The sequence below is a fragment of the Rhinoderma darwinii genome, chromosome 10 (assembly GCF_050947455.1).
Source record: "Rhinoderma darwinii isolate aRhiDar2 chromosome 10, aRhiDar2.hap1, whole genome shotgun sequence".
NCBI lineage: Eukaryota > Metazoa > Chordata > Amphibia > Anura > Rhinodermatidae > Rhinoderma > Rhinoderma darwinii.
The window spans coordinates 75,175,909-75,202,111 of NC_134696.1; the positions used below are offsets into that span (position 1 = coordinate 75,175,909).

Consider the following 26,203-nt stretch of genomic DNA (forward strand, 5'->3'; position numbering starts at 1 on the left):
CCAGTGTTTGGTAGCAAACTAGTTCTGTTTAGCAGGTTAGGTCAAACCCATATATCCACTACATTGGTCATTTGCCCTATTTATTTTCATACGGAGTATGATTATCTAAGACATATTTTTGTCTTTGGTGCCAAGTGAGGGGACATTGGCACTAAATAATTACCATTTAACATTGTTCTTTTTTAAAATAGTAATTTATTAATAAAGCATTTATTATTTTTCAAATTCTACTATATCACACTACTTTTCCCAATCCCGTCCCTGCAATTATACATATCAATATTTTGGTGGTGTACACCTAGTGTGATTTCTTTGCTCTATTATATATATAATTGTAAGAGGGCAACATCTAATATATATTGTAGGTATGATACCTTTATTGGCTAACGAGAAAAATGATATATGCAAGCTTTCAGAGCACACCGGCTCCTTCATTCAAGTTTACAAATGAATGACTTAACCCTAAACTGAAGGAAATATTCCCGGATTTACCTCTCCTTGCTTACAAACCGCCACCAAACCTAAGGAATCTCCTGGTCAGAAGTGCCCTCTCACCACCATCAGAGACTGGCACCTTTCCTTGCAACAGTAGAAAATGCAAGACCTGTACCAACATCAAACACCATCGACAAACCAAACGCGCAGCAGGACTATAAAATCACTGGCACGTTCTCCTGTACATCCTCCAATGTAGTGGACATGATCCTGTGTACACGGTGCATCAGCACCAGACCACAGTTTCGCAGATTTAAATGTCCTATTACTGAAGGGTCGTTTTAAGAACGACAGAGAGAAAAATTTGGTATTCAAGCTGATGATAAAATTCCAGTCGTTGACACAAGGCCTCAATCTAACACCTGGATTTATGAGCCATTACGTGGACGCACGCCACATCCCCAATCAGACTGACTCCCGATCCCTTAACGCCTAAGGCTTCGTTCACATCTGCGTCAGGGCTACGTTCCCACATTTTATCGGGGGCTTTCACACAGAAGCCATAAGTTTCTGTTTCCATAATCATTGATTTCAATGGTGACGGATCCGGTGCCAATGGTTTCCGTTTGCCTCCGTTGTGCAAGGGTTCCGTCGTTTTGGCAAAATCAATACCTTATACAATTTCTTATATTTTTTTTAAACCTAATTTCTTGTACATATCCCTTTTGAGGCTCAGTGTAATAGTAATGTATGAGAACCTCTTGGTTACATATTGTAAATGTAATATTTTAACCCTTTCAGGACCCGTTTAATTTTCATTTTTATGCATTTGTTTTTCCTACCCGTTTTCAAACAGTCATAACGTTTTACTTTTTTTGGTTGACACAACCATATAAGGGCTTAATTTTTACAGAACAAATTGTACATTCTAATGGCAGTGTTTAATATTGTGTGATGTACTGGGAAACTGGAAAAAAATTATTAATGTGGAGGAATTGAAAAAAAACAGCAGTTGTGCAATTTTCTTATCGGTTTCGTTTTTACGTTGTTCAATGTGCGGTGAAAATGACACGTTACTTTTATTCTGCAGGTCAGTATGATCATGGTTGAGACCAAATTTATATAGTTTTTTTTTATGTTTTAGCACCTTTAAAAAAAATAATTGTGAAAAAAAAAACTGCATATCGCCATATTGTAACCCCCTCTCCCTCTCCTACCCCCGCCCCCTGTATCTTTTGTATATTTCTCTTTAAGGCGTCTTTTTGTACGGGGAAATGTGTCGTTTTTATTGATACCATTTTGGGAGAATGTCTGGCATTTCGATCATTATGTATTTATTCAAATTTTTGGGGGATTGAAGTGGCAAAAAAACTGCGATACAGCCATTTTATTTATTTTTTTCCTCCGGCGTTCAACATATTGGATAAATATTGTTATAGTTTGGGCGTGTTCCGATGTGGGGATACCTAATGTGTTTATTTTTGATATTTTTATTTGTGATCTAGAGAAAGGGGGTGATTTTGAATTTTGATATATTTATTTTTATTTTTAAAACTTTTTGTTACTTTTTTTTTTTAGCCCCCCCCCCTCCCCCCCCTACGTGACTTGAACCTGCTATCATTAGATTGCTTATGCCGTAGACTTCAATATTACAGTATTGCAGTCTATGGAAAAATCAGTGCATTGCTATTAAGACCTGCCACAGGCAGAGCTCAATAGTAATATTCCTATAGCAGGCCTGGAAGCGTCCAGAAGACTCTCGACTACATTAACAAAATATCGGCTCCCGCGATCTCACCCTTCGGTGTCGGTGACCGGCCCCAAGGTGAAACTGAAAGTAAAAAAAAAACCTCAGATGCCGGTGGTCACATCTGACCATGGCATCTGAGGGGTTAAAAGCTTGCGATCAGAGATGTCTCTGATTGCAAGCATTGCCGCTGGGTCCCTGCTATGTAACACAACAGAGACCCGGTGCCTATAGCGCCACTTTTAAATAACCCTTTCCCGATGTAAAATAGGCAGATTAGCGACGGGATAAGTTTAATATATACTCTTAGGGCTCATTCACACGAATGTGAATCTCGTCCGTGTGACTGCCGTTAAAACAACAATGCCTGTCACACGGACCCATGCATTTCAATGAGGCTGTTCACATGACATGTCCTATTTTACTGCGTGTCACACATCCCTCCATAGACTGTAGTCTGTGGGGGATACGTGACAATGCGTCCTTCAACGGGTACGTGGAAGACCACAGTTTTTCACGTCCGAGGTGCGCTACGTTAGTGTGAATGTAGCCTTACACTTTCCAGAGTTTTGTCTTTAATTGGCTTATACAGCCTTTGTAATTTATTATTATTTTTTTAGATCCAATTCAACAGCATCGTCAACGCCTGTCAGCTTGGTTCAGTTGTTTACCTTCTGAAGAAAGGCACTTTGGACCTTCCTTTGCCTTAGATTCCATCCATGTTGATCCAGTTATTCGTGAGAGTTCTCCAGAAGATATTTTGCGTCCACTGTCTGAACTAACGTTGCAAGCTCAACTACAAAGCCCATTGTGTCCTCAGAGTATGTCTGTCTCTCAGTTGTTCCAGCCAGACACAACTGGAAAGTCTGTTCGAAATGTGGTTCTTTATGGCACAGTTGGTACTGGAAAGAGCACACTTATCCGGAAACTTGTACTGGATTGGTGCCATGGACGTAAAAGTGAGTTTCAGTTGATCATTCCCCTTTCTTGCGAAGATCTGTCTCAAGTAGCCACTCCAGTTTCCCTTACACGGCTCATTAGCAAGAAGTATATTCATCTACGGGAGCTGTTACCCACGCTACAACATTATTCTGGTGTGCTTTTTATACTTAACAGCTTAGAGTGGATGAATCTAGATTTCAGAATGGCCAACACAGAGTTATGTAGTGATCCGAATGAACCAATGCCACCAGCAGCTATTCTTGTAAATCTTTTCAGAGGATACCTGCTTCCAGAGGTGAGTATCTTCAAGACAATGCATTATTAAGAGAGTCATACAATTACAAATAAAAGGTTAGCAAATGCATCAAGTATTTTGGAAATCTTAAAAGCATACCTATCTTTTCAGGTGACTTTTCAGAATAAACGACTGCTCCTGACCTAGCCCATATTATAACATGGTTATCCTATTTCCTCCCCATGCAACATCTAACTAGTTTTTTTTTATTGTTTGATATCCAACAGTCCAGACACATTTTGCCTAATGTTTTATTACTCAGAAACCTACAATAGACTGCAGTAACATGTAACATTATGCTCACAGATGGGAATTCACATGGAAAACTTTGGGTGTCACCAGATTCCCTATAACATCATTATCCCGCTTTGTTACTTTTAACTTTCAATACCATTTCCATCATGAGACAAATGTCTAGGACATTATCCATTATTCTTAAATACATACTTTTCAGCTTGTGCATCAGATGTGTAACTACCAAAGTAGCATGCATAGCAGATCCTATAGGGCCCTACAGTTGAGTGGGCCCAGCTTCTCTGTTAAAGGAGCATCAAAGGTAGGGGAGGAAAAGAGGAGATACGGTGAAAGAGATTACACAGCAGCCAGCCATCAATGATTGTCGGGAGGTGCGGGGGAAGAGCTCCGCTCATAAATACAGTGGTCTCATAACTGTTTGCTGTATTCTTTGATCGCTCCTGTTAGCCCAACGGCATAATATTTTTGTGCTGTTTTGGCCAATAGGAGAATGGACCTGTCCCTGTCAGATGCCACCCCTAAATAATGCATAATGTACAGTTTATGTATCTTATTTTGTAGGCTAAGCTTATAACTAAAATAAAAGCTGTGAGTCAATGTAAAAGTTTTTGTAAAAAACAAAAAGGAAATGCAGTTGATGTATATGCTCCGAATTTTCTCTTTTAGGCAAACGTGTTGGTGACCACTCGTCCCTCAGCACTAAAGCGAATCCCAGGGAAGTATGTAGGTCGATATGCAGAGATCTGTGGTTTTTCAGACATGGAACTACAAAAGATGTACTTCCAGTTGCGTTTGGGCCACAAAGATGCAGATCCACGTGAAACTGAGAACTTGGCAGAAATGTTGAGCCGCAACCTGGAGCATCACAGCCAATTGTCAGCTGCTTGTTTCCTGCCTTCTTATTGTTGGCTGACTTGTGCTACATTACATTTGCTATACTATACAAAATCTGATGACTCTTCTTTGACACTGACTGGAATTTACACTACCTTTTTACGATTAAACTTTGCAGGGGAAGTATTAGACATAACACATCCCACTAAAATTTCTTTAATGCTTTATGTAGCACGCACTGTAGGCAAGCTGGCATATGAAGGCTGTAAAACTCGACGTACCAAATTCACTGAAGCTGATATCATAAAATGTTTTCATGTGCAAATGCACAGTGAGGAAGAGCTCAACCTTCTTACTGTCTTCCGATCAGATGCTTTTCGTTTTTTTCTCACTCCCTGTGTCCAGCCAGGCCAAGAGAACCTCTTTGTCTTCACTATACCTGCTATGCAGGAATACTTAGCTGCATTATATGTAGTGTTGGGAGAAAATAAGACTGCTATGCAACGGTTGGGGAAAGAGCTTTCTGAGATTATTAGCAAAGCTGGGGAAGACGTGGTTGCTGTAGTCAACGTGTTGTCTAAATTTCTTCCTCTGCGCATCTTCACACTTTTTAATCTTTTACGTGTTGTGCCACGTCTATATGGAAAAGTCAGTGGACAGAGTCGTGAAAACATAGCTCAAACAATGACTGCTGAAATGTTTAGGGAGGAAGATTCTTATAATGATGATGTTTTAGACCAAATAAACTCTAGCATCCTGGGTGTAGAGGGACCGTTCCAGCCAGCGGAGGGGGATAACTACAACAGACAAGAAGCATTTGAATTATTTCCCATTTTTATGGCAGGTCTTCTGTCCCGCCAGAATCGAGCTATGCTTGACCAGCTAGGCTGCACCATTATGAACATGGATGCTCTAAAAATCACACGTGCCCTAAAGAAGCATCTGCTGCGGTGCAGCCTTCGCAGACTACCCTCATCTGAGCTAATGGACTTTCTTTTCTTTTTATATGAGTTTCAAAATGAAGGTTTCACAGCAGGACTGGTAAATTCACTTCGAGATCTGGATCTCTCCACTGTTCGCATGACACCACTTAAATGTAATGTGGTTACTGCTGTAATTGGAGGTTCAGGAAAATTACTGACAGAAGCCAACCTCAGCACTTGTCACCTAGATCCTGATGCCATTCATACATTGGCACCCGTTCTTCGAAGATGCCAGTATTTAAAGTGAGGACCATTGGAATTTGGTTGCAATATTTCATGTGGATAGGTTGATATAGTCCATGTTTTACAGAAGAGCATTTTCACCAGTCTGAATCGCCTTGTATGTTGTGAAATCTAATATATTTTGGAAAGTTTGTTTGAAGCCCGATTTTTCATTGGTTTAAAAGCAGTCCATGTGACCGTTGCAGCCTGTGACTGGCTGCAGCGGTCACATGAGATGAAACAATATCCCGGGAGGCCAGACTGGAGGAAGAAGCAGGAGTTCTGGGTAAGTTAATTTTTAATACTTTTAACTCCAGCGGTAGTCACTGTCCCGGATGCTGAAAGAGTTAGACCTTATGCACATGACCGGGTTTCCCGGCCGTGTGACGGCCGATCAAAAAATGTCAGTCACACGGCTGCAGTAGGAACAATAGACCCCTAATGGGGCTATTCACACGACCGATTTTTTTGACGGCCCGGGAAACCCGGCCGTCAAAAAATGGGACATGCCCTATTTTCGGCTATTCTCCCGGCCGCCCGGCTCCCATAAAAGTCTATGGGGCCGGGTAATACACGACCATCACTTGAATGTGCTCCAAGTGACGGCTGTGTCTTCGGTCGCTCGCTCGCTCCTTCTCCTCCTCACAGTGCGAAGTGCATGTGAGGAGGAGGAGGGTATGTCTATTGCTCCCTGTAGGAGCTTCGGCAACGCTGTGGCTGGGGATTGGGGATTCCGCTCCAGCAGAAGTCCCTGACTTCACTGTGTCCATATATGGACACAATGACGTCAGGCACTTCTGAAGCGGAATCCCCGACCCTGTGGCCGGTGTCTCCGCTCCAGGAGAAGTCCCTGACTTCACTGTCTTCATATATGGACACTGAAGTCAGGGACTTCTCCTGGAACGCTATCTACAGGCAGGTAGGCGGTGGGTGCTGTGTAGAACTACCTGCAGCGGGCTGTGAGGCATTACCTATGTGTGGCAAAAATGTACAAATGAAATTCATACGATTTTAAAATGGACAGGGAAAAAAACTGATGCAAAATGGGTCAAAATCGACCGTTAAAAATGGCAACATGGCCCCGATTTTATCGGCCGACACTCGGACCCTGTCGTGTGAATAAGGCCTTACTGCGATCAGTTAACTCTCTCAGCACCCTGGACAGTGACTATCCCCTGACTTCACCTAGCAATGCTCCCGTAATTACAGGTGCGCACACGTAGCCATCTGTAAGGGCCTGTTCACATCAGCATTGGCTTTCCATTCCGGGGTTCCGTCGGTGGTTTCGGTCGGGTGAACCCCGCAATGGAAAGTCAAACTCAAACCACAGCTTCCGTAACAGTCACCATTGATAACCCCTTTCACACTATGTACACGATATTGTGAGTGCCGCACATGCTATTCCCTGTCCAGCGGTACTCACTGTCCAGGGTGCTGAAAGAGTTACTGCTGATCACTGCAGCCCCTTAACTCTTTCAGCACCCTGGACAGAGACTACCGCTGGACAGGGCATACCATGTGCGGCGCTCACAATATAGATTAATGGTTCATTAAAAAAAACCTGCAACAAAAAAAAGTTACTGCTTACCCAGAACTCCCTGCTTGCGTGCTTCTTCCTCAAGTCCGGCCCCCTGAGATGACGTTTGGACTGCCGCGTCATCCAGGGAGGTCGGACTAGATGTCAGAAGAGGGATGCGTCCCCAAGACAACGGCTGGGGTACGTATGAACTTATTTTTCTTAATATCGCTGCGTTCCAGCACTGATCAGCAGCCTCTTCTCTCTATCAGTGCTGACAGAGAGAAGGGGCTGCCGATTAGTGCAGTATCTGTCTGTATGTGTACCTCTGCTCGCCCGGCTCTCACACACGGACGGCACACGGATGCCTTCCGTGTGCCTTCAGTTTTTTTGACAGCCCCATTGACTTGCATGGGCCTCACGGTCACGGAATCTCGAACCAAAGTAGGACATGCTCTACTTTTGTCGGAACGGAGCAACGGGGCCGTCAAAAAAAGCTGAAGTGTGCTTGGCTCCATTGAAATGAATTGGTCAGGGTGCTAGCCATCTGAAAAACGGCTAGCACCCTGAAGAAAAAGACTGCAGTGGGCATGAAGCCTTATATTAGCCTGCCCGTGCCGTAATTACGGCGTGAAATAGGACATGTTCTATATTTTTCAACGGCCCGGGCACCTTCCCGCAAGCCAACGGGAAGGTACCCATGGCCAATAGAAGTTTATGGGCCCGTAATTACGGCCCCTGGTTACGGGCGTTTTTACGTTCGTGTGCATGTGGCCTAAATCTGTAATTAATATATTTCTTCATTTCATTTCTTTTATGCTTCCAATAACATTATTTACACTCTCTAGCAATTAAATTCCTATAGAGAGGTAGCAATTAAATTCATACTGAAAGGTATTTAGTGAGCTTTTAGTCTATCCATACCGTAAGTCAACCTCCCGAGCAACGCCGGGTATAACAGCTAGTCATCTATAAGCTTGCAGCGGGCTAAAGTGCAATTTTCCAAACTATGGCTGAAAACAAAGTTACAACATGATCGTCTAATTTTTTGTTAGTTGGAAGGAAAAAGTTATAAGTAGTTTTACTCACCATGTCCCCTTGTTGTTTACAGTTTGCATATGAACTCACTAGGTCCTGATTCCTGCAGAGAAATAAAAGATCTCCTGTTACACCCAGACTGTGCAATCAGCAGCTTACGGTAAGCAAATCCAGAGAGTCCTCAAAAGGAACCTGTCAGTATTATTTGGGGCACTAAACTACCAACCTGTCGTTATACTGCTGGGGTTTAGCGTCCTAATAAACATGCCCCCCCCCCCCCCCAAAGTGGTCTGTTTTAGCACTTCGTCTAAAAATAAGTTATAATACAGTGTGCACTGAATGTAAATCACCAGAGATGAGTTCAACAGCATCCTGCACGTGCGCAGTGTGCAGATGAAGCCGAGGCCAGTACACCTGCTACTCCTCTCAGGACTCTTCACTGGTGATTTACATTCAATGCACACTCTTTCATAACTTGTTTTTAGACAAAATCCTAAAATGGACAGTATTGAGGGGGCATGATTAGGATGCTAAACCCCACCAGTATAATGACCTAATGGTAGTTTATTGCTTTAAAATCTAGTGACAGGTTGTTTTTTTAAAGGGATCGTCCAGGATTAATTTTTCTTTTTAATATTGACCATAGTAAATCAACTTCAGCTCCTCCCTCCTCCCGCCTCCTTCCTCCCTCCTCCCCCCTCCTCCTCCATTATTATTTTTATTAAAAATTTTCAAGAGTGGGTACATAAAATAAAAAGAGGGGTGGGGGAGAAAAATAGAGATCCCTCCTCACATTTCAGCATTGCAGCTATGGTTCAGCATATACATAAACTTACCTGCCCCCCTCCATATACATTGTATTGTGCAGCACTCCGTACAGGGGCTCTGTTCTTGTTGCATGTCCACTAATAGTAATACATCTGGCATCTATTTGATGAAACAGCCACGTAACCTTGTGTGCTCTGTATAATGTATAGTTAATGGTCTAGGTGGCGTGTATGTGTATCAATGTTTACATGCGTAGTATAATCAATGTCCACAATAAATAAACCACCCACATAGAGGCAAATCACGTGATTTTGTAATTTTGTTATATGATTGACTCCTGTTGCAATCGTGTGACTTGCTCCTCTGAGGTTGGCCATTATATGACTTGTATTCAGCATTTTTAGCAGTTTTCCCCTCTGCAGACTCTTTCTGTAATTCTCCGTTTTCTCTGAGCTAGTGGGTGGAGCCTAACGTCGATCATGTCTTCTATACACTTCACAAAGAGGAGAATCCTGCTCTCCTATCTCTATCTATCAAAGATATATATATATATATATATTTGTGTGTGTGTGTATATGCACGTGTATGTAGATACATACATATATACATATATATATATATATATATATATATATATATATTATACTGCAGCAGTCTGGGGGACATTATACAGCAGTTAGAAGAGATAGCAGGTGGCAACTTCGAATTCTGTGCCGGGCAGGGCAGCCTCTGCTGCGACAGGAAGTTCCCCAACGCAAACATTTAATGTGCCAGCTCTGTACTTCCCCCATGGCGGCTGTAACGTACAGTTAAGTTACATATCGCCAATGGTTTAATGTGGACATTGAATATTCTTTGCATGCTTGATAAAGAGTAAGGTCCCGAAACTTCACATCCGCAAATAAATGTATTAATCTTTATAGGCGGCCCACGAGGGGGAGCTCTAAAATCATAAAGGAAACTGTAATACATTAGAGAGTTGATTGTATATCTTTCAGTAACATGGCCAGTGCGAAAAAGAGTGATCTTGGACAACCGCTTTTAAATATACAGTTATAGAATGTTAGGTTTTGCTACATAGCAATACGTTAATATGAAATGTCGTCTGTTAAATTAAGAATTTTACTATATAACTAGCTTTTTTATAAGTATACTCCTAGCCTTGAACCATATTCAAAACAAAGTGGAAAAAAAAGCAGACCATAAACAAACTTCGATATAAAAATAGTATTTTTTCAGTAGTCGGGTTCACTACGACAACGCTTCCCTGTAAACAATGTTAGCAGTAGAACCACCAGGGATGTGTGCATAAAGATTGGTGGAGTTGCTAACACGGGAGAGCCACACAGAGCTGGCCATGCGAAAAGCAGCTGACACTGAGGTCCACGCCCACAATGCGCATCGTTTGGCCCTGCGCTTTGAGGATGGTCATAGCGTAACATAAGCTGACCGGAAACTGTACACGTTTAAAACTGAAGGGGAAATTATTTGGAATGAGGGGGATTCTGGGTAGAAAAACGCTATCACCTGCGCCGCATCCTGTTAAAATCTCAGCTTCTATCGCGTTTTCGTTTTGTTGTAGATTTGTGATTTTTAGTCGGGTGCCGCTACATAGTTTAGGTGGGCTTAAATTTCTAAGGAGAATTGTGGGGACGCTGACTTTTAAATTAATTTTGTGTGTCGGAAGACCGGGTGTGCTTAGGGAATTTAAAAATTCCACCAGATAGTTGGTAGCGTCTTCTTGTTTACTGACTCTGTTGATCGAGATATATTCTGCTATAGTGAAAAATAAAAAGACACACGGTGCACGTTCATCATCCCAAGGTGATCGGAATATAACGTCAGGTAAAAGGACGGTGCTCACCTGGTAGCGTTGTGCTGGGAGCACAATGTCCTTGTTGGTGGATAGAATCAAGGAGGTCTGCAGCCTGGGATACTTCCGGGAATCCGTAGGGTTCCGTTGACCGGTCTTGAAGCGCGTAGCACTAATTTTATTTATTTTCATAAAAACGCAGACTGTAAACGGATAACAGAATAATTTTATAGTAATCTAGAAATTTTTGAATTTATACCAGCGACCTCTCACCGACGAGACATTCCGGACCTATTTGCACTGGGGAGGAAAAGCGCCGCTCAGTGGGATTGCCTTTTCTACAGAGATATATTCTGCACTTTCCCCATGAACACACGTCAATATTTTATAGTTTATTGCTGCTGCCTGGTCGTTTTCATGATTTGTTATTTGCGTTGGGTCACCATACACAGAAGAAATGAGGTCTTGCAGTGATGGAACAGGACAACATAAGTTATCAGGAAAAATAAGTTTCCCTTCTTCTTGCGGATACGTGCCGTCACCAATTTGTAGTAATAAATCTGAAAACTCTTGTGCGTTTGGGTTGCCTCCTGTTCGTGCCCGCATATTTATTGTTAAATGCATCGGTAGAACGTTGCGCCACAGACTTGAGCTCTTTAGGCAGGCTCTAATTTCATCTGCCCTCGTTCATCGTGGTATGACTGGCAAAGTCTGCCTAAAATCGCCACAGAAAAGCATTGTTATACCACCCATGGGCTTCTACCGCTCTACGGTTTGCCATAGTGCACTCGTCCCACATTACTAAGCAGCAATCGCGTAGAACCCTTGCTTTGTCAATGTTTCTAGAAACATTACTGTAACGTCTATGGACACAGCCCTCGTTCTGAAGTACCCCTCGACGGCCGTGGCCATGAACATGTGTCTTCTCTGCAGCGCAGTCCCCCAGTGAGGCGCCGGCACTCACTTCCTGGTATCGAGACAGTCTCCCGGAGGGCGCTCACACGGTCTTAAAGGGCCAGTGCACACATAATTGCAGGAAGTCTTCAATCAAGCCCAGAATGCTACTGGACTATAAAAGGGGCTCTGCCCTCTAGTTCTTTTGTCTGAGCGTTATTCATTACCCAAAGTTTGTCTTGCAAATGGTCTCCTAGTGTCTTCCAGTTCCCAAATGTTCCCTGTTCTTGTATCCCGTGCTATCCAGATCAAGTACCGTGCTGAGCTGTTGTCGTGTTCTGCTGCTTTCCACGCCTGTTCTGCTACGCCACGCCTGTTCTGCTACGCCACGCCTGACATCTACCTGCCGCCTGGTCCTAGCCGAGCCTGCCTTGCTACTATTTGAGTGGCCACAAGTACCCTCTCTGGACTATAGACTCTGTACTATACCTGTTTGGTGAGCTGCCGTCCCGCTACGCAGTATGGCCGAGTGGGTCCACATCCCACATCGTGACAGTTACACACTGGGCTTTCCGTAAGATTCAAGTCAATCGGGATCTTGAACATTGTATGGGCGGTTTTTCCTCCGGGCAACAATGTGGCTGCTATGCCCGATGAAGCGACGGCAAGAGCAATTTTTCTTTGATTATGTATTTGGGTCAAGATAACTTTGGTGAGAAATGTTTTTCCCGTCCCACCCGGTGCATCTAAAAACAGGATTTCCCAAAGTACCATCCACGCTATGACACACGCGATCGAATATCATACGCTGTTCCGCTGTCAGACTCAAAACACAGTTTTGCAATGTTGCGTTATAGTTTTTTTCCGCCGCATACTCCCTGTTAATGCGTTCCCCGTCTAAAGCTCGTGCTGGCATACCATATTGAGAGAAGGGGATTACACCCTTTAGATGTAACTATGTCTTGGATAGCCAGCAAACATTGATTCATATAACTTTCACGCAATGTGTCGTTCAGTTCGCCGTTATTGTTTAGTTGTGCACTCCTGAAAAAGTCTTCAACTAATTTTTCCTGATATTTTTACCACAACTGTGCAGTCCACAAAAAAAACAGCAAAAGGGCAAACAAATGATGCAAGCGATGTGGACTATCGCTGATGCATGCTTCGGCCAAAGCGTTATCCCACTTCTGATCACCATCTAGCAAGTGACGCACTCGGCAAGCGGCCTGGTAAGTAGGATATTCAATATTGTCAACGTTTCGAAATTCGGCAAAAGAAGTAGGTCCTCGCACTGTATGTAGAAGTAAGCGTAAGTAATAGCATTCAGAGTTGTTTTGATGCACTGTATAGACTCTTTCAATGAGGTGCTCTTTTAAAATGCCTGGCTCGCCATTCACAGCTGTTCCACGTCTTCTACGGTTGAAAACACCTTGCTGCTTATTATAAATATAATATGACGGAACTTCGTTATATAACATTGTTTTTGCAACATCTGTTTCACAAAGTTGAAAGTATGCCAGCAAAGTGGTTTGCTAACAGCCACATTTTCAGGGTTGAAGTACACCCGTTGCCCGCCTTCAAGGTGAACATCAAGATGCATCACTGGCGGATGTCTTTCGTGAATGTGGAAGCTCAAAATGCGCACTGCACTGCCTCAGAAGAGCTTATATATCGGCCAGACCAGATTGGAACCTCGTGACTTTGTCGTATTCATTATTATTTCTCAACGCAAACGTGGCCTGGTCACTACCCTTGTTGAGGTATTAACATATATATTTGATAGCTTCGACGCTGTAGATAACAACAGTTTTTATTTGGAAAAACTATCATTTTTGACCAAGTTATAAACCATTTTAGATTTGTGCTAATTAGTTTCTTAATAGACAACCTCTCTAACCTGACTACCTCTTTATTTTCTACATTGACCTCCCTCCTCAGCCCTAGTATAAATACTCCACCACCCCAGCTAGAATTCTCTCCCCAGCACAGCGGACCCCCTTCCATTTAGGTGCAAATCATCTGCAGAATACAGTTTGTACCCCAATGAAAAGTCAGCCCAGTGCTCTAGGAACCCAAAGCCTTCTCCTCTACACCAAGACTTAAGCCATGCATTTAACTCCCTGAGCTCCCGCTGTCTTTCCTGTGATGCGCATGGCACAGGCAGTATTCCTGAGAATACAACCTTGGAGGTCCTTCCCTTCAGCTTGTAGCCTAGTTATTTAAAATTATTCTTGAGGCTCCTCCACCTACCATTTATTCTGTCGTTGGTACCTACATGGACCACAACAGCTGGATCATCATCAGCCCCTCCCAGCAATTTGTCCACCCGTTCCACCACATGCCGAACCCTGGCACCAGGGAGACTGTAAACCATTCGGTTGAGGCTGTCTTGGCGACAAATTATTCTATCCGTCTTCCTGATTATAGAATCCCCTACAGAATAAATTGTCTTGGCTTACCTGCATTACCATCCCACCAACTACTAGCTAGGTTGTTCTCCCGGCTGTTAGGGAGATCAGTATCCACTAGGGCTGCCATTTCTGAGACCGACACCTTCGCATCATCACCCAACTTGGCAAATTTGCTTGAAATATCAGAAACAGGATTGGCCTTCCTTTTCTTGGACCCCTTTCTACTGCCCCTAACTACATTAACCCAGCTACTTGCCTGATCCTGCTCACCCATGACTTCACCCTCCAGTTCTAACCCACTAACTGCATGCTCCGTGAGCAGCAAGCTCATCTCAAGATTGTCTATCTTCCTCAGTGTTGCATTCTGCTCCTCCAGCTCTCTAATGCGAGCTTCCAGGTGACCAACATGCTTACATCTGCCACAGAGATATTCACCCTGGAACTCAGGCTCCAGGCGTGCATACATATGGCAAACAGTGCACTAAAGAAAACCTCCAATCCTGCTATCCATTATCCCAGTTACAAAAAAAACAAAAACAGTGAACAGTTGTTAAAGTGAAAGAAAAGAGTTCTAACAGGCGCTTTAACTCCCCTTTTTAACTCCGGTTTTGTAACTCCACTTGATATACAAACCACTTGTTTAACAAGCACTCCAGAGCAGGCTCTCCAGAGCCCTGAGGGCTAATTTATACAACCTGGAACCAGTTAACCCCTCCCCCAAGTCAGCTGCTCACCAGGAAGTAAGGGCCTGTTCACATCACCGTTCGCTTTCTGTTTCCGGAGTTCCGTCTGAGGTTTCCGTCGGGTGAACCTCGAAACGGAAAGTGAAAGTGAAACCCCAGCTTCCGTTTCAGTCACCATTGATATCAATGGTGACGGAAACATCGGTAATGGTTTCCGTTCGTCACCATTCCGGCAGGTTTCTGGTTTTCCGACGGAATCAATAGCGGAGTCGACAGCTGGGGTTTCACTTTCCGTTGTGGGGATCACCCGACGGAAACCTCCGACGGAACCCCGGAATGGAAAGCGAACGGTGATGTGACCAGGCCCTAAGCTGCAAAGAAAAAAATGTTTTAAATTGTCCGTTTTGCAAACTTCTTTTAGCAAGCACTCCATTCATATATCACATACAATCCAGAGACCGAGAGGCCGCCATGCGAGCACGCTGTGTACTTAGCTGAGACTGACGCTGGGTAGAAGTTTCTGATGTGTGAGTACCGGCCTGACGTTCTTGAGCTGCAGTAAGTGTCCCTTTATGATCTTCAGATTCTTGAGACATAATTAGTCTCATTATTTTTGCATTTCTACTATATTGAGAAATATGTGATCTGTTTCTGGAAGGCATTTACTCTCTTGAGACCGAGAGGCTGCTGTCCGAGCCCTTTGAGCCAACCAATCAGATTCAATTTTTTTGTGGCAGCTAGGTGCATGAAAGCAGTGAGCAGATTGGTTGCTTTATCTCTCCTCTATGTGTATATCCAATACAGACAAATGCTAGAACTGTTGTCCATAACAACCAATCAGATTACAGTTTAGATTCTTGTGAGGCAGCTAGGAGAATGAAAGCCGCAACCTGATTGGTTATTTTATCTCCCTTCTATGTGTAAGAACCAAAATAAACAAATATTGGAACTTTTGTCCATAGCAACCAATCAGATTACAGTTGTTTTTTTCTGAGGCAGCTTGGACAATGTAAGCAGAAACCGGATTGGTAGTTATATGTGCCTCCGATGCATTAAAAAAAACCAATATGGATGAAAGTTGGAGGAGTTGTCCTTAGCAACCAATCAGATCACCGCTGTAGTTTGTCTGAGGCAGCTTGAAAAATTTGCAGCAATCCAATTCATTGCAACCTCTCCCTTATATAATAATCAGTATAGATGAAATTTGGAGCAGTTGCCCATAACAACCTACTGGTGTCTATTTTTCCAAGACAATACAAAAATTTAAGTAAAAATGTGATTGGTTGCCATGGTTTCCATGTGGTTGTTGTTGTACTAATGCAATGTAATGAATTTTTGAAAACATTAAATTTGCATAACTTCTGATTGAGTGAACCGATTGCGATGAAATAAAAACTAAACGTTCGTTCAAGTTGACCCCTATGTAAAAGCCATCCGACAAACAGACAAAAATTGCAAAAATGATCTTCATGCATTCCATCCCTTATCCTTCATCCCCCAATTATTTTTTTTCGTAAATATTTTCAATGTACAGACATGCAAAGTTTACAGTTTTATTGTATGTAGAGATTAAGATTATTGTAAAACTCAAAGTAAATTAAAATACACTTTATTAACAGTGCTGCATGAGACAGTGATGTACACTTTACTAAATGGTAAGACATACAGATTTACAGGAGCAAATTGGTAATGTTATCCCGATTCACCAGATATTTATATTCTTAAAGGAAACCTGTCACCAGCATTTCACCTATTAAACCAGCAATACCCGGTGGTAGTGGGGGAAAAATCATTTTTATGTAACCTATAATTATCTTCTAATTAGGCTCTGTACCTTTTTAGTTTTCAGTTTTTTAGTGTACCTGTGTCATATGTTAATGAGCTTAAATGAGTCCTATCTTCATTTGAAAAGTGTCATATCTTCGTTCCTCAAGTCTTTCCGATTAACCACGCCTCCTTACTTTTGATTGACCGCTTACTTTTCTGATCAAAGATTTTTATTGTATTTTTGTACAAAGTATACAAGAAGAGAGAACACATAAAACATGTATGAATATATGTCGCTAAATAGTATACATAACTGGCAGTGTACCAGATTAATAAAGCATACAAGAGATTACAAAGTTACACGGTCTCAGAACACTACCATGAAGTCATAGTATTAATATCTAGATTCAAAAATGGTTATATATCCAAAACAGAGTGGAAGAAAAAAGATAAATACAACCATAACATTAGCCACATCACATTCAATTGGTATAAAGAATTCCATTTAATAAGTCACACATCTAGAGCTAAGGGACCAAGCTTTCCACTCCTCCATTCTCCTACCAAAAACACTAAAGGAAAGTGTCTTTTCACAGTTACAGTGAAGGAAATAAGTATTTGATCCCTTGCTGATTTTGTAAGTTTGCCCACTGTCAAAGACATGAACAGTCTAGAATTTTTAGGCTAGGTTAATTTTACCAGTGAGAGATAGATTATATTAAAAAAAAAAAGAAAATCACATAGTCAAAATTATATATATTTATTTACATTGTGCACAGAGAAATAAGTATTTGATCCCTAACCAACCATTAAGAGTTCAGCCTCCTCCAGAACAGTTACACGCTCCAAATCAACTTGGTGTCTGCATTAAAGACAGCTGTCTTAAATGGTCACCTGTATAAAAGACTCCTGTCCACAGACTCAATTAATCAGTCTGACTCTAACCTCTACAACATGGGCAAGACCAAAGAGCTTTCTAAGGATGTCAGGGACAAGATCATAGACCTGCCCAAGGCTGGAATGGGCTACAAAACCATAAGTAAGAGGCTGGGTGAGAAGGAGACAACTGTTGGTGCAATAGTAAGAAAATGGAAGACATACAAAATGACTGTCAATCGACATCGATCTGGGGCTCCATGCAAAATCTCACCTCGTGGGGTATCCTTGATCCTGAGGAAGGTGAGAGCTCAGCCGAAAACTACATGGGGGGAACTTGTTAATGATCTCAAGGCAGCTGGGACCACAGTCACCAAGAAAACCATTGGTAATGGATTAAAATCCTGCAGTGCCCGCAAGGTCCCCCTGCTCAAGAAGGCACATGTACAGGCCCGTCTGAAGTTTGCAAATGAACATCTGGATGATTCTGAGAGTGATTGGGAGAAGGTGTTGTGGTCAGATGAGACAAAAATTTAGCTCTTTGGCATTAACTCAACTCGCCGTGTTTGGAGGAAGAGAAATGCTGCCTTTGACCCAAAGAACACCGTCCCCACTGTCAAGCATGGAGGTGGAAACATTATGTTTTGGGGGTGTTTCTCTGCTAAGGGCACAGGACTACTTCACCGCATCAATGGGAGAATGGATGGAGCCATGTACCGTCAAATTCTGAGTGACAACCTCCTTCCCTTCACCAGGACATTAAAAATGGCTTGTGGCTGGGTCTTCCAGCACGACAATGACCCGAAACATACAGCCAAGGCAACAAAGGAGTGGCTCAAAAAGAAGCACATTAAGGTCATGGAGTGGCCTAGCCAGTCTCCAGACCTTAATCCCATCGAATACTTATGGAGGGAGCTGAAGATCCGAGTTGCCAAGCGACAGCCTCGAAATCTTAATGATTTACAGATGATCTGCAAAGAGGAGTGGGCCGAAATTCCATCTAACATGTGTGCAAACCTCATCATCAACTACAATTAACGTCTGACTGCTGTGCTTGCCAACAAGGGTTTTGCCACCAAGTATTAAGTCTTGTTTGGCAAAGGGATCAAATACTTATTTCTCTGTGCACAATGCAAATAAACATATATAATTTTGACTATGTGATTTTCTGTTTTTTTTTTTTTTTTTTTATATAATCTATCTCTCACTGGTAAAATTAACCTAGCCTAAAAATTCTAGATTGTTCATGACTTTGACAGTGGGCAAACTTACAAAATCAGCAAGGGATCAAATACTTATTTCCTTCAATGTATATGTGTTATTAAGGAGAATAATTACTTCAGACAAATGAGGAACAGTCTGACTTTTCCAGTATCTAGTAAGAACTAGTTTAGCTGATAATAGGATATGTCCTATTAGTGATCTAAGGCAAAGTGGGTTACCGCTTACTTTTGATTGACCGCATTCAGGGCACGACAGTTTTCAGCAATGAGTGTGCATAAGAAGAGGAACGAACGAGACTGCTTGATTATTGCCATAAAAGGCGCAAAATGTTTGCTGACCGTTATTTAGGAGTTTAGGAGATGGGATAACGCCAATGACTAATTTGACAGCAGCGGCAAGTGAGGAGTGAGTAGAGTTCAATAGGTGAAATGCTGGAGACAGGTTCCCTTTAACCCCTTCCCGCTATTGGGGTGACTGTACATCCGGATTCAAAGTGCATTCCCTCAATAGGGCGTACAGTCACGCCCTGTAGATAAAGCCGTCACAGGAGCTGTGCGCGTTTCATCTTCAGCGGCTGTCAGCTGTCATACACAGCTGACATCCCGCTGCAATGCTAGTTACCGCTGATCGCCGCCGTTTAACCCCTTCACTGCGCCTTTCAATGGCGTCCGCCGCATTAAAGTGGTTGACAGAGGGATTGGGCTCCCACCGTTGCTAGGCTTCCTGGTTGCCCAGGTACGGAGGCCTATTAGGTCCTGCCCGAGGCAGGACCTAATACACTAAGGGTATGTTCACACGACAGCGCAAAAAACGTCTGAAAATACGGAGCTGTTTTCAAGGGAAAACAGCCCCTGATTTTCAGACGTTTTTTGAGCAACTCGCGTTTTTCACGACCGTTTTTGGAGCTGTTTTAATTGAAGTCTATGAGAAAATGTCTCCAAAAACGTCCCAAGAAGTGTCCTTTCTTTTGACGAGGCTGTAACTTTACGCGCCGTCTTTTGACATCGACGTGTAAAATGGCATGTCGTCGGCACAGTACATCGTAAAGCCCATTGAAAGTAATGGGCAGATGTTTGCCGATGTATTGGAGCCGTTTTTTCAGACGTAATTCGAGGCGTAAAACGCTTCCATTACGTCTGAAAATAGGTCGTTTGAACCCAGCCTTACTGTCAGATGAAGAATAACAGTTAGGCTGGGTTCACATGACCTATTTTCAGACGTAAACGAGGCGTATTATGCCTCGTTTTACGTCTGAAAATAGGGCTACAATACGTCGGCAAACATCTGCCCATTCATTTGAATGGGTTTGCCAACGTACTGTGCAGACAACCTGTAATTTACGCGTCGTCGTTTGACAGCTGTCAAACGACGACGCGTAAATGGACTGCCTCGGCAAAGAAGTGCAGGACACTTCTTTGCCACGTAATTTGAGCTGTTCTTCATTGAACTCAATGAAGCACAGCTCAAGATTTACGAGCGTCTCAGACGCCTCGGAAAATGCGAGGAGGAGCATTTACGTGTGAAACGAGGCAGCTGTTTTCTCTTGAAAACAGTCAGTCTGTCTTTTCACACGTAAATGCTGCTCATCGTGTGCACATACCCTAACAATACACTGCACTACATAAGTAGTGCATTGTATTGTACCGGGGATCAGAAGACCAGATCTTCAAGTCCCCAGGTAAATGTAAAAAAAAAAAAGTGAAAAATGTAAAAAAAATAGTTCAAGAAAAATAAATAAATAAAAGTTTTAACTAATAAAAACCACAATCGCCCTGTTTCCCTGATCAACTCCTTTATAATTAGAAAAAAAATGAAAACATGAAGAAAAACTTTACATAATAGGTATCGCCGCGTTCGGAACGGTCTAATTTATAAAAAGATCACATTTTTACCGCACAGTGAACACCGTAAAAAAAATTTATAAAAAACCATGACCGCATTTTATTTTTTGGTCATCTTGTCTCAAAATTTTTTTAATAAAAAGTTGCAAGTAACGCAAAATGGTACCAATGAAAACTACAGTCTGTCACGCATAAAACAAGTCCTCCTGCAGCGATATCCACTAAAAAATAAAAAAGTTATGGCTGTCAGAAAATGGCCACACTAAAACATGATTTTTTTTTAGAAAAGAGTATTTTTATTGTGGGAACGTAGTGAAACGTAAAAAACTATATAAATTTAGTGTCGCTGTAATCGTATCGACCTGCAGAATAATGTTAACATGTTGTTTATACTGCACGGTGAACACTGTAAAAAATAAAAATAAAAACCGTGCTAGCATTGCTGTTTTTTGGTTTCCTCATCTCCCAAAAAATTGTACCCCAAAATTTAACCAATAAAAGTTACAGCTCGTTCCACAAAAAAGCCCTCACACAGCTCCATCAATGGAAAAATAACACGTTATGACTCTCAAAACGTAATGATGCTAAATGACGGCCCAGACAATTTTTTTTAGGTCCAGTAGAATTTCACTAAATACCCCACATCATCATTTGCTCGACCCCACAGGTGGACCCAGTAGATGCAGCAGAGACGAGGAAACTTTAGGGCCTTGTGCTGCTTATAGGGCTAGTGAAGAAGTCAAAGATTAGGCAATACTGGAGCGCATATATTTTGTATAATACCCAATAAACCCGGCCTGTGCATAAAGGATTGATTCAAAGCGTACCACACCAATCCATGGATTATTCATTCACCCCATTATTACATCTTATTATGCCATGATGTACTCCGCCCAGCTTACATATACCCTGATGCACTCCACCCAGCTTACATATGCCCCCACATTATAAGCTGAAATACCAGTAAAACACCAAGCAAAATCTGCGCTTCAAAAGCCAAATGGTGGTCCAACTGAGCCTGGCAGTGTGCCCAAACGGCAATTTATGACCACATATGGGGTATTACTGTATTCTGGAGAACCCGCTTACCAATTTATTGGGTGTGTGCCTACGGTGGTACAAGCTGGGCACAACACATTGGGCACTGAAATGGCATATCTGTGGAAAACGTCAATTTTTAATCTGCAACATCTAATGTTTACTCATTTTTGCAAAACACTTGTGCGGTCAAAATGCTCACTACTCCCCTAGATAAATTCTTTGAGGGATCTAGTTTCCAAAATGGGGTAATTTTTCGGGGGTACCACTGTACTGGTACTATAGCTCAATGCAACATGGTGTCAAAAAACGTATCTTGTAAAATCTCCACTCCAAATACTAAATGGCGCTCCTTCCCTTTAGAGACTTACTGTGTCCAAATAGCAGTATACCTACATGAAGAACACCACGAAAGAAGTTCCCCCGATACATTTATTGTAGTCAAAAATCTGACTTATAACATAATAAATTATGGGGAAAGACGCATGGTAATAACGGTGACCCGCTGATTAGTAACAAAAACCTATAGTTTAGAGTCTGACACACCAAAATAATTATAAAATAGAAAATTTATTGAATACATCTAAAAAATACCACAAAAGTTAAAACAGAGATGATATCCACAGTACAGAAAGACAACCAGATTAATTGTATATAATAATTCCAGATATATGGGTAAAGGGCAACACTGTTCAAATACAGGAATACATCCACAATGGGTTACAATTGTGTAAAGTAATTACATATTCTAATACATTAACCAGCAAAGTAGGCTATTGAACATTAACCAGCAAAATGGGCTATTCAGCAAACAGGGCAAATCTCCCACGTATTTGTCACTCTCACATTTTTAAAGTATAAATTAAATAAACATCAATGAATGAGTGTACACAAGTATAAATACCCCTGAATAAAGCCAGATGCAAAAATCAGTAGAAAAAACTGTGAAATACTAGTGCCATGCACAAGTAAAATACATGGCTCTATTTAAACAGACACATGAAATAGGAGCAGGGCAATAGCTGTAATGTCCACCCCATTTGCAGACACTCAAACACCCATTAGGTAGAATGTGATAGAAAGAAGCTTTTTGCTGGAAAACAGGCATATGCTGGAAGCGGAGTTCATACCCATAGTAACAGGTCACCGTCTCTGGTGTCAACCCCGACGCGCGTTTCAGTTTTTTCTACTGATTTTTGCATCTGGCTTTATTCAGGGGTATTTATACTTGTGTACACTCATTCATTGATGTTTATTTAATTTATACTTTAAAGATGTGAGAGTGACAAATACGTGGGAGATTTGCCCTGTTTGCTGAATAGCCCATTTTGCTGGTTAATGTTCAATAGCCTACTTTGCTGGTTAATGTATTAGAATATGTAATTACTTTACACAATTGTAACCCATTGTGGATGTATTCCTGTATTTGAACAGTGTTGCCCTTTACCCATATATCTGGAATTATTATATACAATTAATCTGGTTGTCTTTCTGTACTGTGGATATCATCTCTGTTTTAACTTTTGTGGTATTTTTTAGATGTATTCAATAAATTTTCTATTTTATAATTATTTTGGTGTGTCAGACTCTAAACTATAGGTTTTTGTGTCCAAATAGCAGTTTATGACCACATGTGGGGTATTTCCCTACTCTGAAGAAGTTGCTTTACAAATGTTACAGTGCTTTTTCTCCTTTTATTTGTTGAGAAAATGAAAAATTTTGAACTAATGCTACGTCTTATTGGAAAATAATGAAATTTTTCATTTTCACTGCCCATTTCTAATAAAATCTATGAGACACCTGTGGGGTCAAAATGCTCACTACCCCCCTAGATCAATTCCTCCATGGGTTTAGTTTGCCAAATGGAGTCACTTTTGGGGGGATTCCGCTGTACTTGTACCTAAGGGACTTTGCAAAAGTGACATGGTGCAGAAAAACCAATCCAGCAAAATCTGCTCTCCAAGAGCCAAATGGCGTGCTTTCCCTTCGGAGTCCTGCAGCTTGCCAAAACAGCAGTTTATAACTACATGTTGGGTATTTCCGTACTCTGGAGAAGTTGCTTTACAAATGTTGGGGTGCTTTTCCTCATTTATTTGTTTAAGAAAGTAAAAATTCTGAGGTAAAACTAAATCTTATTGGAAAATAATGTAATTTTTCATTTTCACTGCCCAATTCTAATGAAATCTAATGAGACACCTGTGGTGTAAAAATGCTCACTACACCCTTAGATAAATTCCTCAATGGGTGTAGTTTGCCAAATGGAGTCATTTTTGGGGAGTTTCTACTGTACTGGTACCTAAGGGACTTTGCAAAAGCGACATGGTGCAGAAAAACCAATCCAGCAAAATCTGCTCTCCAAAAGTCAAATGGCGCTCCTTCCCTTCTGAGCCCTGATGTGTATTCATACAGTAGTTTATGACCACATATGGGGTATTGCCGTACTCTGGAGAAGTTGCTTTACAAATCTTACAATGCTTTTTCTCCTTTATTTGATGAGAAAATTAAACATTTTGACCTAAAGTAAATTAAATTTTTCATTTTTACTGCCCAATTCTAATGAAATCTATGAAATACCCGTGTGGTCAAAATACTCACTACACCCCTAGATGAATTCCTCTAGGGGTGTAGTTTCCCAAATGGAGTCACTTTTGGGGGGTTTCCTTTGTTTTTGCACCACGAGACCTCTTCTAACCTGACATGGTGCCTGAAATATAATTTAAGAAAAGGAAGGCCGAAAAATACACTAGGTGCTCCTTTGCTTCTGGGGCCTTTGTTTCAGGCCCGTAGCACACTAGGTCCACATGTTGGATATTTCTAACAACTGCAGAATCAGGGTAATAAATATTCAGTTGTGTTTCTCTGGTAAAAACCTTCAGTATTACAGGAAAAATGGTGAGAAAAATGCAAATTTTTGCAAATTTTCTCTAAATTTTGGTATTTCTCACAAAAAATATTGAATTTATCGACCAAATTTTCTCACTAACATAAACTACAATATGTCACGAGAAAACAATCTCAGAATCGCTTGGATAGGTAACAGTATTGCGGAGTTATTACCACATAAAGTGACACATGTCAGATTTGAAAATATCGTCTGTGTCCACAAGGCCAAAACAGGCTGTGTCCTGAAGGGGTTACAAACCGAAACAGTTTTTTGGGGGAGCAATTGTCCCTAAATCTGTCAGATCTAAAAAATGAGGCTGTGTCATTTGGTTCAAAAGTGGCTGCGTGCTTAAGGGGTTAAAGCTGCAGCCAACACACTGTACGAGTAATTGTTTGTTTACGTACATGCTACCTTTTCAGATAAAATCGTTTTTGTTGTCTAGTTGGCTCTAGTTGGCTTTAGAACCCATTTATAAATTCTCATGCCTTTTATCCTAGGTTATGTAATAACCCATTGGCACCAGAGGGAGCACAATTAATTGTGGAGGCACTTGCCGGTAACCGTTCATTAAAGCAACTGTCTCTCTTACGCACGGATCTTGGAGATAATGGAGCTGAAATCCTGGCAAATAATCTTGGAAATAATAATCATCTTCAAGAATTAAATCTGGCATACAATGGGATCCATGACCAGGCTGCACTCAGGCTTGGGGAAGAGGCTTCACGTCACCAAACACTTAGCAGAGTTCAGTGAGTACCACCTTTACACTAAAGAGCTTCATAAACTGATTTATATACTGGTTAAAATAGGGTCATCCTTAGAAGTGTGCGACTGCACAGGGTGAATTTGTCTCCGCATGTGAAGGTGAGGAGGCTCCGCTACCTTATAAGCAGAGTAGTCTGAGTGGCTGCTGGCAGCTTTCCTATGAATTATTGGCATGACCACCTTCCTAGCTTACCCCGGCTGCAGCCCCTGCTGCACAGGTTCTCAACAGTAGCTGAACACGTCCAGTGCCTGTGCAGAAGGGGCCGCAGCCGGGGAAAGCTAGCCCCGTTTTGATCCCCTGAGGACGCTGTGTCAACAGCGAAACATGTCGGGGGGGGGGGGGGGGGACGACTAAATCTAACCTTTTAAACAGCCAGGTTCTACTAGCATTCAGAGCACGCATACTATAGTGTATCTATGTAGGCTGAGCAGTCTGCAGCTGCTGGTCTGACACATTTAAATCCATTCACTTCACACTCTGTCTGGCAACAGTGCAGATAGAGTCTAAATAGAGCGTGTGCTAAATCAACATTGGCTACAAATTTTAACCGTCTGTGTTCATCGTGTGTGTCCTCATGGACATTTTTAATGGCAAAATAATAAAAGTTACATTTTAATATTATCAGTTAGTAGTTGGGAAATTGGCTTTCACTGTGCCCCAGGCACATTTGTTCTTTCTTGTATCCACTATATACCTGACAACTACTAGGGTCTTTTCATTATCTGTGCAGAAGGGTACACAGCCAGGGAATTCTGACACTTTCCAACCCCTGGATGTGGAAGTTGCCGCTGTTCATTGTTGTGATTTTTTTGAGGTTTTTTTTAAGTGTTTATTTTTGCAGTTTCATCATAAAAATACAACAACTTGAAAATAAGGGCCTGTCATCGTTGCCTTTACATTGAGGGGTTCCATCAGAGGTTTGTCGGGTTAACCCCACAACAGAAAGGCAAACGGAAACCTTAACTTCCGTT

General features: G+C 41.8%; 1 protein-coding gene across 2 annotated transcripts in view; it reads left to right on the top strand.

The window, feature by feature from the left end:
* The window catches only part of NLRX1 (NLR family member X1), an 85,486-nt gene that overhangs the window by 53,663 nt on the left and 5,620 nt on the right, over nt 1–26,203 (top strand). For both annotated transcript variants that reach the window (XM_075840085.1, XM_075840086.1), the window contains 4 exons: nt 2,803–3,419; nt 4,341–5,734; nt 8,341–8,427; nt 24,964–25,215. In XM_075840085.1, the coding sequence (XP_075696200.1) occupies nt 2,803–3,419; nt 4,341–5,734; nt 8,341–8,427; nt 24,964–25,215 (2,350 nt within the window). The remainder of the gene's footprint in view (nt 1–2,802; nt 3,420–4,340; nt 5,735–8,340; nt 8,428–24,963; nt 25,216–26,203) is intronic.